The sequence below is a fragment of the Dendrobium catenatum genome, unplaced genomic scaffold, assembly GCF_001605985.2.
Source record: "Dendrobium catenatum unplaced genomic scaffold, ASM160598v2 fragScaff_scaffold_1209, whole genome shotgun sequence".
NCBI classification, from domain to species: Eukaryota; Viridiplantae; Streptophyta; class Magnoliopsida; order Asparagales; family Orchidaceae; genus Dendrobium; species Dendrobium catenatum.
Window position 1 is genome coordinate 1,167,442 of NW_021319671.1, and position 14,518 is coordinate 1,181,959.

The 14,518-nt window shown below is 35.4% G+C and overlaps 1 protein-coding gene across 8 annotated transcripts in view; it reads left to right on the forward strand.

Annotated features, from left to right (window-relative positions):
- Window positions 1–14,021, forward strand: part of LOC110101579 — a 21,153-nt gene extending 7,132 nt beyond the window's left edge. The window contains exons 2-4 of one of the 8 annotated variants that reach the window (XM_028699048.1): window positions 11,778–11,870; window positions 11,963–12,022; window positions 13,815–14,021. In XM_028699048.1, coding sequence (XP_028554881.1) covers window positions 11,778–11,870; window positions 11,963–12,009 — 140 coding nt within the window. In that variant the 3' untranslated portion in view covers window positions 12,010–12,022; window positions 13,815–14,021. Of the gene's footprint in view, window positions 1–5,293; window positions 5,373–8,419; window positions 8,744–11,777; window positions 11,871–11,917; window positions 12,024–13,814 lie in introns of those variants that run through there. The other 7 variants (XR_002303711.2, XR_002303717.2, XR_003702225.1 and 4 more) reach the window with 7 other exon arrangements.
- The last annotated feature ends 497 nt before the right edge of the window (window positions 14,022–14,518 follow it).

A 14,518-nucleotide genomic window follows, 5' to 3' on the forward strand; every position in this document is an offset into this window, starting at 1 on the left:
ATTTCAGAAATTCAGAAATCGTACAAAAATTCAGCGGCATAACAACAGTATACGGAATTTACACAAAATTCACAGATTCAGAAATTTACCAAATTACCACAGAACATTCACAACAACATTATAAGACTTTCATTGTACTGACAAAATATTTTTCAACATCCTGATAATTTGCAGTTCAATTAAAATACCGCAGAATCCAAAATGTCTGGTACAAATCTTCCAGAAAATACTCAAAACATGCATAATTACCATCTCAGAGACATACCAAAAGTTACGCGTTAAAAGCTTTGTCAGGAGAAAATAATACCAGAAATTCGTTAACGGAAACAAAATCCGGAACAGAAAATGCGTCAAAAATCTCGTTTCTGAAAATTGAGAAAGGCGGAATGTGCCTTACCTCGAGTCAGTCAACTTCTCTAACTATCACAACGGACGAAAACGGACCAGAGTCGCTCAAAAATCCTCTTTTCCTTCGTTTTTCTCTCTCCTGGACGTCCTTTTCTTTCCAAAAATATCTCATTTCCATATATATCAAGATTGATCGTACCGGACGATCGCAACTTCGTCCCGGACGATTTAGGCTCTGGACGAATTTCGTCCAGACGAAATTAATTATCGTCACGGACGACTTGGGCTCTGGACAGATTTCGTCCAGACGAAATTAATTATCGTCCTGTACGACTTGCTCTCGGTAAGAATTTCGTCCAGACGATCCTATTTTCGTCCAGACAAACCATACAGCCAGAATTGTTTTCCTGCACAACTTGTACCGATCGTCCCGGACAATCGAACTTCGTCCGGACGAACCTGGGAGCAAAATGGTCTTTACAGGTCGGGTCCGGGTTGACAAACCTAACCCGTTTGCAAAATCGGGTCGGGTTAGGGTCAACCCGTTTACAGTCGGGTCAAGTCGGGTTCGACCCGAACCCGACCCGTTGACTTGAATTGACACCCCTACTCATACACCCGAACAAAATGATCTTGTTGAACACAAACATCATCATGTAATAGAAATAGCTCGTACACTTCTTCATGCTCATCTACCACAATCCTTTTGGTTTGATGTTGTTCTTTCATAAACTTATTTGATTAATCGTCTTCTTTCCCTGACAACAAAATCTCTCGCCTTACCATTTGTTACGTAATTGACCTTTTCTTTACTCACATCTTAAAGTTTTGGGATGTCTTTGTTATCCGTGGCTTACACCGTACTCATCCATTAAATTTGATCCTACATCAGCATCATGTGTTTGTCTTGGTTATAGTTCATCACATAAGGGATATCGTTGCTATCATCTCAAAATCAATAAAATTTTCATTTCTAGACATGTTCAGTTTCATGAACATATCTTTCCATTTATTGATTCTATCTGTACTCTTTCCTCCTACTTACCAATTTCTTATATACCTCCTTTAACTCCCGTACCATGCCCATCTTTCACTATGCAATCCACTCCATCAAATTCTAGAACTCCAACAATTCCAGCCACTCCACTTTCAAATTATGTTGAACTTCCTTCCAACTCATCTGTCCAAACCGAGCCAACTGTTGTTTCTGATTCCCATCTGGTGAGCTGCCCCCTATTGCTACTTCTCCTCAACGTCACCATCACATGGTGACTAGATCCCAAAAAGGGTCACTAAAACGGAAACATATCTTTACTTTACATAGTCAAATCTCGCCTCCCTGACCCTACTTGCTACTCTACTGTGGTTGAACATGCTTGCTGACGAGAAGCTATGCCAAAAGAGTTTCAAGCTCTACAATCTCAAAGTCTTGGATTTTGGTATCACCCTCGTTAAATCAAAATATTTTGGGCTGCAAATGGATATATAAGATCAAGCATAATTCAGATGACTCTATTTCCCGTTATAAAGCATGTTTAGTTGCTCAAGATTGTACTCAAGAATATGGCATTGATTTATACAGAAATCTTTTGTCCAGTTGCTAAGATGCCTATAATTCGCATTTTCATTACTATGACTATTCATCGTTGTTGGCCTATCATCCAACTAGATATTTCTAATACCTTTTTACAAGGAAACTTGCATGAAACCGTTTATATTAATAGCCACAAGGCTTTAATGATTCTCAATATCTACACTATGTCTGTCGACTCAATAAAGCTTTATATGGACTAAAACAAGCAGCTCGTCAATGGTTAGCTAAGCTTACTTCTGACATGACAACTTTCGGGTTTTTTCATAGCGTTGATGATCCTTCATTGCTTATCTACAATCACCAATCAAATCTTATTTTTCTTTTAGTATACGTTAATGACATACTTTTAACTGGGAATAATACCTCACTGATTTCAGCTCTACTAACAAATCTTCAACAACATTTTTAGCATTGAAACCTTGAAATTTTGACTCAATTTTTAGGCATTCAGACTGTTCAAATAGCAAATGGCATGCATTTACATCAAACGAAGTATGCTAAAGACATCCTCCGCTTGTTTGTTTCGAAAATTGCAAGCTTGTCATCACTTCATTTCCTGTAAAAGCATCCGAAGATACGCCTATTGATACCTTATATGACAATCCTGAACTTTATTGGCATTTAGTTGGCTCACTTCAATATTTAATTATTACTCAACCCAATATTTTGTTTGATGTCAAAAAAATTTGTCAACACATATGCGTAAGCCTTTACTTACACATTATCAATCTCTCAAGTATTTACTTCGGTATACTCAAGGCACTTATGCTTGTGGGCTGTCTATTACTTCTTTCGATCCTTTTACTTTGAGACCTTATTCTAATTCGAATTTGGTGGGCGTTCCACTTGATAGAAATCAACTACAAGTTATTGTCCCTATCTTGGCAACACACTTATTTCCTGGTGTGTTAAGAAGCAGTCCACTGTCGCTCGTTCCTCAACTAAAACTAAATATCGCACTTTAGCCACAACTGTTGTTGATCTTATTTGTCTACATCATTAGTTACAAGAGTTTTAGTTCTCTATGTCATAACCTATGCCTCTATATTGTGATAATATTTCAGCTCTTGCTCTTGCTAATAATCCTATCTTTTATGCTCGAACAAAACACATTAAGATGGATTATCATTTTATTCAAGATTGCATCAAGTTTGGTGAGCTTATTGTGGATAATATAGCATCCCATTATCAAATTGCATATATCTTAGCTAAAGCTCTTCCTAAGCTTTAGTTTTTTAGTTCTTCGTGACAAGCTTACGGTTTCTACAATACCATCAGCTTGCGGGGGCATGTTAACCGAATCATTGATAGTGATAGCTGCTGCTCTCACTTCCAATATTTACAACTACTTCTGCAGCTTTCATCCACACCGTTCATTTCCAACCTTTCTCTTAATCATAACCTTTAGTTTATAACCAACTCTGATGCTATAATTATTATATTCTACTCTTCTCTATATATATAGTTTGTACTGCTTATTGAAAAGCATACTGATGAGGACATCAGCCAGAGATTTCAACATGTGTATCATTGGAGGAATCGTAGATCGACAGCTATGATTTGGAGCCTTTACTTTTGATGTATTCATGTATTGCTTATTATTTTTGCATTTTAGTTTTCCCTATTTTACCCATATGCGTAGTGAGTTATTGTTGTAGCCCCTAGGGCATTTGAGTCTTTCTTTTTCTTTTATTATTTAGATCTATATATAGAGGTCTTTTGCATTGTATGAGGTTAATGATGAATTAATAAAAATTTTAGATTTTGAGTTCTTGTTTGTGATCTCTTGAGAGGAGAGGTGAAGCCTTGGAGAGGCTCAAGCGAAGTACCCAACAGCCCCTTCGGGTGAGCTCTTGGTTTTCCTGTTCTTTTCTTTTCTTCCTTCCCCACCACTGGCCCAACCCCTCCACCTCCAGCAACCCACCCCACCCGTCGGCCAAGCCCCCTCCCTAGACTCCCTCTTGCCTCCTCCATCCCGTCGGCTCACCACCACCCCTCCAAACCGCTGGCAACTCCCCCCTACCAGCACAACCGCCGGCTTCCACCCTTCCCACCACCGAATTTCCCATAACCCCTCCTAGCCGCCGGCCACCCTCACCATTAAGTGGAATTTTCAAATTCAATTGGCTCCTAATTACTTTATTAAAATATCCCAATCGCAATTAGAAAATATTATTTATTTGAATTCAATTAAATTTTGAATTTCAAATGCTTTTCTTATTGTTAAAACCCAATTAGGAATCCTCCCCAAATTAAATCAAATCTAAAATATAATTTCAGATTTGATCCCAATCATTATTTAACTCCTTGGGCCCACATACATTGAACCTAGACACCTATCCTCCCTCCTCTTATGGTCGGCCCCCTCTCTCCCCTATTCTCTCTTCAATTAAACCCCAATCCCTAATTAAATTCTCCCACTTAATTCCCCTAAGCCGCTGCCCCCTATTAGCCCAATTTAGGGATAATTTTGAATTTCAAAATTAGTCCTTCCCTCTCTAGAAAATCTGAAAGTAATATTTAGTTTTTTCCAAAAATTATTCATCTCCACTTCCCTCACTAATTCCAAAGAACAACACCCCCCCCACCTTCCTAACCCTAGCTGAAATTCTCATCTTCTCCTCCACTTCTCTCCCCCTCTAAGCCTTACACATACAAGGATTATCTTCAAGCCGACGTCGCCTCCATGAATGGCCGATCCTGAAGTCGAACACAGATTTGCATACAATTCTCAAGGACAAATCGACATCCTTCAATCACCCTTTTTTGATCTCGACTGGGAATTCGAAGTTTCCGTTGAAAACTACGTAGATCGTATACTTTATCATCTCACCGAGACAATCGAAAAGCAACGACCAACCGGACAGTGGAAAATCATCGGACGTCCATTAACTTCCCCTCCTCCGGCTACTTCTCCGATGAACAATACCTTAAGCGTCACTTGTCTCGTGGTGGCATCACTAGGATTACTTTTAATCTTTCTCCGCTAAACACCACTTTCAGGAGCGAGAATGAGGGAACTCAAGGTGAACATTTCTAATTGTTAAGCCGTGGATTTTCGTTATTCATTGCCATTAGTTTTACTTATTTATTTTGTTGTTATTTGCAAGTATCCTTTTGATCTTGTTTGTAACCATATGCTATTACATAACTTATAATTGAAAATTCAGGAATCTAACTTGGTGAAACATAAGATATACAATTGACAAAGTTTTTTTTTTTCAAATTATTATTAATTTCCCAAAGCAATTCTTGTTTTCATACATGTTTCACATCACATGTAATAGAGAATTCTGGTTTCCTCTCCTATCCCGGTTTCTCTATTTCTCTTTATTATCTTTGTTCTTTCAGGTTAGAATGTGGAAGCACTGGTTGCTGTTCTGAAATTGCATTTCTTCTCCAAATCAGTTTTCAAAAACGCTTCGTTGAGGTATGCTAACTGGAGTCAAGAAATGCCTTAATGCCTTGCTTATAATATGCCTTCCTAAAATGAATGGCCTAATAAAAGCTCCTTAATGAAGCATCCAAATCCAGTATTGAACTTTGAACAGACTGAACTTGTGAATTTAAATTTGAAATAGGAACGGTTTGGGAAGGAGCAACATTCATTTGTTTTCCCATAATCTTGGTTGGACGCTTCATAATTCAAAATTAGGAGGTGGGATGAAATTGAGCTACAGAAGCAATTTCAATGATTGAATTTGAAGTAGGAGAATGAGTTGTCAGCTTCATTTGCAAGATGACAACAATAGTATATTTAATTTCAGGTTTAGCCAAAGATTCAATAATTATAGATAATTAGTGACTGAAGAAACTTGTTGTAGGTTTGAATTTCAAATGGAAATAGTTTGGGAAGGAGCTGCATCCATTAAATTAACTGCTTGTTTCATTAACATTTTAATTTTGAATGGAATTTCAGCATTGCAATCATTTTCTACCTGATGAGAAGCAACAACCGCACAAACAATAAATACAACATTTTTTCCGCTGAGAAGAATCGGAACTCAAAGAGAATTTGTAGCCAAAGAAGCCTGCTGTAGATTTGAATTTGAAATGGAGATAGTTTAGGAAGGATTTACATCCATTAAGTTACACTTAATAGCTTCATTAATGCCTGAATTTTGAGTGGTGTTCTCAGAATTACAATCATAGTCAACTTAATGAGAAGCAACATCCACACAACCAAAGTGTAACATTTTCTTATTAAGATCAATAGAAACAGATGCAGTTTGGTCATTAGGATTAGAACCTAGCTCTTTTTCTAATGGAGAAAAAACTTCTCATTGTCAATTGTCTTAGAATAAACCTACCGCAGAGCTGTTGCGTCGTTTGCACATTCTTTCCTCCAATGTCAACTTGATAAATGTTATCGGCATTTATTACCTATCTGAAGGAGGCACAAGCTAATCTATGAAAACTCGTACAAATTCAGCTCATGAAATCATAGAATCAATTTCCCCTAAGACTTCTCTTTTTAGTGTCCAACTATCATATTTTAGCTTCTCCCTCCAACACAGCATAACTAAGGACACTTTCTAGATAAGCCATACTTTCTAATATCCTCTCAATCCTCAATTATACTATGTTCGTCCGCTCTTTTAAACAACAAAGATCTCATACTTTGCAGCAACATTCAATGCTTAAGAAATTCAGTTGCAACACTAGTATTCATCTTATTCTGTACGGTCCCTATTATTTGTGCTACCCTACTTGCTGTTTACATCATACTATTTGACTTTATTGCTCCCACACTTCTCTATTGCTGTGCCATTTTTGCTTTTTGAACATTTTATGCAGCTTAGGTACCCTGATCACTGCTTCTTATGTACATATTGTACTTCAACCATTTGCCATATCTTGTTATTGGTTAAACATGGTTAGACCTGGAAGGTAGAATATATTTGAAACTCTTTCTAAGTATGAGAACATTATTGTTTGAGTGGAACTGAATGTAGTTGAGGATTGGATGTTAAGGATTGAAAATATATTTGATGGCAGATTATGGGAATTATCTTTAACTGTATTTGTGTTTGATACATTTCATGAAAATCCATCTGATTAAGTATAGGTATTGGCATAAGTTTATGAATTAGAAATTTCTAGAATTAATTTCAAGGTTTTTTTAACACTATTGCTAGCAAATTTTTAAATAAAATGTGCATCTTGATGAGATAATTATAAGGAGCCCAAGATTGCTCAATTTGATGTCATTAAGACATTCAAATATTTAAAAAATATAAATGATTAACGGATAGCATTCTAAGATGTTTTTTTGAGTGTTTGATATATTTGGGAAAAATAACTAAAATGCCCCAAAAAAATTTATAAATAAGCTTTAATTTTTATACAAAATTAAGGTGATAAATTAAATCATTATGGGATGAACTTGGGAATGAAAGAGGATGCAGAAGAAAGGCTAAGGTGTGAGCAATGGAGTTGAGAGGCAGAGGAAGGCCAACACCTGAAGGGGTTTAGCGTGGGAGAGAGTTATTGGATTTGATAAATCATAATGTGGTGCCCATTGATCAACACTGACAATCGACACTGACAATCATCACTAACAATCGTTGCTCGCTCGCGGCCAACATTCACCATTAATGATGATCGTTACTCGATTATTGTCACCAACTGCAAATTGATGTTGATGTCTACCGTCACAATATAGATTGTCATCTCCTGATTATCGTTGTTTTATATCAGCCGATATCTATGAGCTTCATCACCCAACTTCAATCTACTGACTATTGTAGCCCGATGTTAACCAATATTGGTGACCCTCGTCACAGCGATCACCTTCAATAATTGACTTTGACATCCATCCTTACATTACTCTTATAGAAGTCTGAAATAATAGTCCGAATTTTGTAACCTCACTTTTTTTTTTTTTTTGTTAGGGAGATGTTAGAGGAAGAAGGTGAACATGTTGATTGTGATAATAACAAGAAAAGCTTAAGAAGAAATTGAATGTTATGATTTTGTGGTTTGGGTTAATAGGAATCTTAAGGCAACAAATGTAAGTCATTTATCAAGTTGACACAAGCAGGGGCAGATTTAAGGGGGGGCCTACGGGGGCACGTGTCCCCCCTCCGAAAATCACAATTTATTTTTTTGTAATATATTATTTTAATTTAATATTAAAAATAATTTTTTAATGTATTTATTTATTTTTAATATACCAGATGTTCTTGATTAAATTTTTTTATGTTAATAACTTTTTTAAATAGTCGATGTCAATCTGAAGTCCAAATAAAAAATATTGAAAATATTTTTAAAATTGGCAATTTGTGTCCCTTTAAAGAAAATTTTCTGACTCCACCATTGGACACAAGTAAAACTTTGATGCAATGTAATGCTGAATTTATTGTTTTGACTCGATGTGATCTTAGTTCACCATCACATCTGAATTCTTTAAAGGATTAAGGAATTATATCATGCAACCCTTGATTTCATTGAACATTTGTGACTTTTTTGTTTCAGTGAAGCTAGTTATACATGTAGAGAATGGTATGCCTGATGTTTAACAATGGTGGTAAATGAATGAGAGGCAAATGGAAGAAACGTATAGGGGAGGCAGATCTATGAACGAAGTAAAGTGGGACATAAAGTTAGGGACTCTCCGCCTGTTTAACAAGAAGAGATCTGAATTTACATTTAAAGGGCAGACTCGAACTTAATTGGAGATTGAGATCTATTCCATCAAGGAATGTAGTGAGGAGTCCTCTTGTAGTAAAGTCTATTACTGTTAGATTATTGTTGAGTTGAAAGGATGAACAGTCAAGAGTTGGAGCTCAGCTTATGCAGGTTAGTGTCTATGCATTAAGTCATCAAGAAGCTAAAGATCTTTTGATATATAAACATGAATGATTTTGATTGCATATCATATATGAGTAGTAGAATATAAATTGATTCTAGTGCATCACGCTCATTTATTTCTTAGAAATTCTTTAAATTGTTATATTTGAAACCTGTTACTTTGAAAACTTGATTGAAATCAGCCATGAACAAGAGATGACAACAGTTGTAGAGCATAGTGAAATAAGGAGAAAAAAAGCAGTAGCTGCTTTATTTTACCTTATATTATTATATTACCTTTTCTGTTAAACTTAGATCTAATGCCCATCAGTAATGGCAGTTAAATCCTAATGAGTGTAGGATCTGAATCCTAAACTGCCTAAATTAAATTAGGTTAGATAACCTAGAATAAGGAAAAAAAATATTAAAGAAAGAAAGACCAGACCTCACCTTAGTATATGGAGATGACTTCCTCTAATTACAGTTGTATTGCACTCTAAGAAACCAAATATATATAACAAAGAGAAATTTTATTCAAATTAAAGTTCCTAGGCATATGCCTCATAATAAATATTTATAGACCCTTCATCCACCAACTAGTAAATATGATTAATGTAGGATCAACTAAGTTTAGATTTAAATTAATCACAAAAAGATAAGAATTAATTTCAGATTTAATTTTGAATCACATAAATTTTATATCCTAAATCTAATTGTGTCAACGTAAAATCAAGATGCTGTAGCAACCAAGCGGACGAATTGCACTGGCAAGGCCCCTGTCAATCTAATAGGAAATTAAAAGCCTCAAAACGCCTCTTATCAAAGTCAACTAGAAGCCAAATGGCACCGACCTTCACATTCTCCACAAAAATCAAGATGAGGTCATATGAGGAACCTCAACAGTGATACTTACAAGGCCTTCAGCTTAACCCATACAAAAACAGGACAGGGACAAATTGTATGAGGCAATAGCCAATGCCCCAAATCAACAAGTCAAAATCCAAAGCCAAATTAAATTCCAACCTTCTATTGCCAAAGCTAAAAACCTATTCTCACAGCCTTAAACAACCACAATCTTGTCAATCTTTTGTGGGAATTAATCTGAACTAAATCAAACTTGAAACTGACAAATCATATGAACCAATGCAAAGGTAGGAAATTAATACAACCCTCTCAACTATCATTATAGGCATGTTCTTTATTATAAATATAATAAAATAAACAAGATGATGAAAAAAAGCAGATAAACTGTGCACAAATCTTTGTTTGATCCGCTGCTTCCGATGAGAATAAGCACAGAGATTGATGGCTTAGCTTACATTGGTATAGCGCATGGTGATGCTTCACCATTAATCTCATATGCAGAGATTTTTCTTTTTTTTTTCTTTTTTTTTTATTTGGTGGTGCGGTATTGGTGGTGGAGTGTGTGTGGGGAGGAGTGAGGTCCTTTTAGAGGAGTTATTCAAACCCCCACTATCAGCTGGATGTCAAGACCCGGCCCAGATGCTCGATCTAACGAGGCGAGTACGAAAAGTCGGACGATAGTACATTTCTATCAATATAATAATAACTCATCATCAAAAACTTTTCTATAAACTGAAGAGCCACTAAACACAAAAATTTAATTTACCTGTTATCATTTTCATGACGTCTTCTGTAAACATGTTCTTCTCTTTCTGCCATTTCTTTTCTTAGGAATTACCTGAAACATTTAAACTCGTGGTTTGAGTTTACTAAGTAAACTCAGTGGGTAATTATATAAATTAATCATTAAAATTAATTAATTAAGATATCTTCTATCATTTCTTAACCTTATTTATTTCATTTCATTAACTTATACTTCTTTGGATATTTTCATTTATACTATTTTGAAATAATTGTTATCTTTAATTTTTCATTTACATTTCCTTTTCCCATTTGATTTGCGCAGGAGCACTCCAATTTCAATTCTTGCAACGATCTTACTTGTCACAATCAAATCTCCCAGAAATTCTCTTATTAACTTTGATCCTTCACCTTGCAAACAAGATTAGTTAAATTCTTTCTAATCCAATTGATATTAACATTAAATTATCCAACATAGATAACAAGAGATGTATGAAAGAAATCACTTACAAAAAGAGAATTATTCTGACCTAAAATCCTTCTTCGTTCTTTCCCAAATTTCTTTCTCTCCGCTTTCAAATGTCTTCCTTTGCCTTTAATGAAACACTCTTGCTATTTAAAGGAAGAATTAGGAAAGGATTAATACAGAAATGGAGAGAAAAGAAACAAACCTTCTCTCTTTCTTCTTCTCAGCCGTCCCATTTCAACAGGAACTTTCCCTCTTGAGATTTCTTCTATCGGAGAGAGCGAACTAACAAAATCCCGTGAAAAGAGTCGTTACTTTTCATCCTTATTCACGAAAATCCAACCGACTTAAAATTTTAAGCCGTTCGGGATGGGATTTGCATGTGGGCGGCATGCGTGCGGTCTGCCTGGGCCGCGATCTCCCTCCCGCGAGCCTCTGTTTAATGGGAGGGGCAGGTTCAGTTGAACCGGTTGAACCGGTCTTTACACTGGAAGTGGGGGCGATTCTAATCATTTTACTTATTTTTAGATAGAATTTTTTTAAAGGATAATTGATGAGTTGCTCTCTTGAGTAACGTAAAACAACATCACAGCCTTAATGATCTAAAGGTTGAACTTTTTGATAGTTGGTTTTTTGGCATCTGTTGGAGAGGCAAAGCCTCTGGGCTAAAGAAAAGTAAAAGATGAACCCCGATTCCTTTTTCTTTTCTTAAAGCTGAAGTCTCCCGTTGACATGAATCTGGCTAATAATGCCATTCTACCATAAGCTCCTCGTCAGCATTAGTTTTAGCCTAACATTTTCGATTCGGCTTTATGAATCTTTGTTCATTCATTCGTGATGACGGCATTTTATTCAGTACTTAACTTTTTTTTTTTTATTCAGTACTTAACTTGTAATAGATAAAAATGCTTATTTTCTTATGCTAGCTTTATTTGTTGGCTTTCTAAATCTGACAAATTATTAAACTTTCAGCGTTGCAATGTTGTAGAATTTTCGTTCCATATATGTTTCTGCAATCGAATATCATGAATAAAGTTGCACAAGATAATGCTGCAAGTAATCGATGTAATTTCTGGCATTGATATTAAATTTTCTTAAATTTCCCTATACAGTGTTTGTATGAAATTGTGATTAAATTCATTCAAATCCCAACTCAGATCTACCATATATAAGTGGCGAGTTTAAGGTTATGAATTCTGATTGACTCAGAAATGCAGGCAAGTACTATTATTCCTTTAATTTTCTTTGTTATATTTATTGGATTGGTTTTGCTGAAGGACTACTATGATTGAGGATTTGTTTATCTGTGCATTACTTATTCAATTTTATAGGACAAATCAACTGGATCTTTCCCTAAGTAAATAAATAAATAGGGTTATTGACTTTTGTATTGTTTAATACTACTGTCCAGTGCTTGATGTGATTTATTCAAGTCTTATTGATGATTGGGGAAAACCATAGCTACTTGAAGCCATAATAATTTCCTGAAAACCTTGGTTTTATCTGCCGGTGATTTTATTTGAAATAGTTAAACTTTTTTTTTTTCATCTGTTTGGAGAGTTTCGGCCAAAAACTCGTAGTTTCGATGAAGTTTTGGACAAAAAATAAAAGTTTCAGCCGAAACTCATAGTTTTTAATAAAAATTCAATGTAACTGTTTTAACAGCCGTCAAGTTCTTACTAGAATTCAATTGCTTGAGTCTTATGAGATTGTGTTCTAACTTGGGTCTTATTTTGATGATATTCTTTTAATGCAGCATTGAATGTGTATGCTTGAATATTTTATATTAAAAATTATCCTAAATTAAAGTAACATCAATCATTGGAATAATTGAAATTGAAACTTTCACAATGAAAGTGATATTGAAAATGTAACAGAGTTTCGAGCCTTGCTAAAAATCTGAATAGTATATCTCTGATAGGAAACTCAAACTCTTAAAGATTTAAAGTAATTCCTATCAATAGAGGCAAAAACAACAATTTTCTCCGCAAATTCAATGGAAAAAATGACAAAACAATAATTTTTATTGAAAAAAGCAAACTAACGGAAGAAATAAAACAAGATACAATTATTCTCTATTCGAGAGGAGGATCTTTCTCTCCCAAATCTCTAGACGCCGCTAGAGCCCAAAGAAAATAAGAGATCTCAAATTTCAGCCAAATTCAAGTTGCCATAACCCTAGGAAAACAAACTATTTAATGCATACAAATCAAAACGAAATCCCCAAACAGTCTATACATTGAAATTTTTCTCCTAACTCCCTAAAAAATCCTTCCTAAATGGCTCACGCTGGGCGTGCGTTGGGCGCATACAAGAGGCGGACGTTTCCGCCTCTGCTCATGTAAGACAATCTCGTCGAACGTCCGCCTCTACTCATGTAAGACAATCTCGTCGGACCGGTCCAATGGACCTGTTAATATGTTAGACCGGTCCAGGCGGGACCGATTCACGGGCGGAAATCGCAAAACAGCGGAGATTCCGCCTCCTGGCGGAGAACGAGCGGCCCGACCGCTCAAACAGAGCATTTTAGGAAGGATTTTTGGGGGATTTCAGAGAGAAATTTGAATGTAGGGACTGTTTAGGGAATTCCTTTTGATTTGTATGCATTAAATATGAAATTGCTACGCAGGGATTTAGAATGCATTTTTTTAATAAAAACAAATTAAGATTTCTGGATTTAGTCAATGAATTAGCAGCCTGAACATATATATTTTCTACTGTTAGCTCATCGCCATGAAACTGCTATCAAATAGAGCAAATTTTTCTTTCAAAGAACAGAAAAAAAAAAAACGTCACCACCTTATTTTCCAAATCCTTACCTTGAGGGCTCTGATGCATACTTTTGCCTTTTGTTAAAGCCCGATCTTCTTTTTGCTGTTGTGCGTTTGCTTCCAAAGTAAAATCAAAGTGCTTTTCTTGATGATATTACAATGGCTTTCAAAAGGGCATTTGGCTTTAAAATTTTTGCTAAAGATGTCCATTGCTACCTTCTCACTTTTTTCTTTACAGGTTTCTTAAGGACTGGGTGCGCTCAGACATGGGGCACCAGAAGAGAAATGGGCCCTTTGCAGCCTGCAACTTCTTGTTGTAATTATCATTTACCTCTTATGAATTTAGGTATATAAATGTCCTTAATTGAAGATTGTCTTTCTAAGTTGATCAATGGAGTGGATAATTTTGTTTTCCATAATCAAGTCTCATGGAGATTTGCTTTCATGCAGAAGATCTTCTTTGAAGAAATAGTGTTACAGTCTTAGATAACATCAAAATCTAGGATGGTTATTTTATTAAGATATCTCTAGCATCAATAAATATGGCTTAAGATAGTAGATGAATGATATTAGGAAAATGATATCTAAGTTAACAAGTATCTTAACAATGACTATTACACAGAGATAGACCTAAAATCAAATAGGTTAGAGTAGATTTTTTTGGAGCTGAGATAATAGTCGTGTTTCTTAGGGGCTGTTTGGTAGCATCAAGGATTTGATTTAAGTAAGATTTTGTCAATACTCTAAATCCAGATTTCGGAAATTCTGAGGGGCCTAAATCCTGAAAATTGTTTGATAACATTAATAATAAATCTTGATCAGTGGGGCAGCTGACCCAATACATTACTAGATCGATTATTGTTATACATCTAAAAAAAATGTATAATCTCTACATAAATGCCTTAGGTATGCGACATGATTCTTCCAGAAGTTTCAATCTCT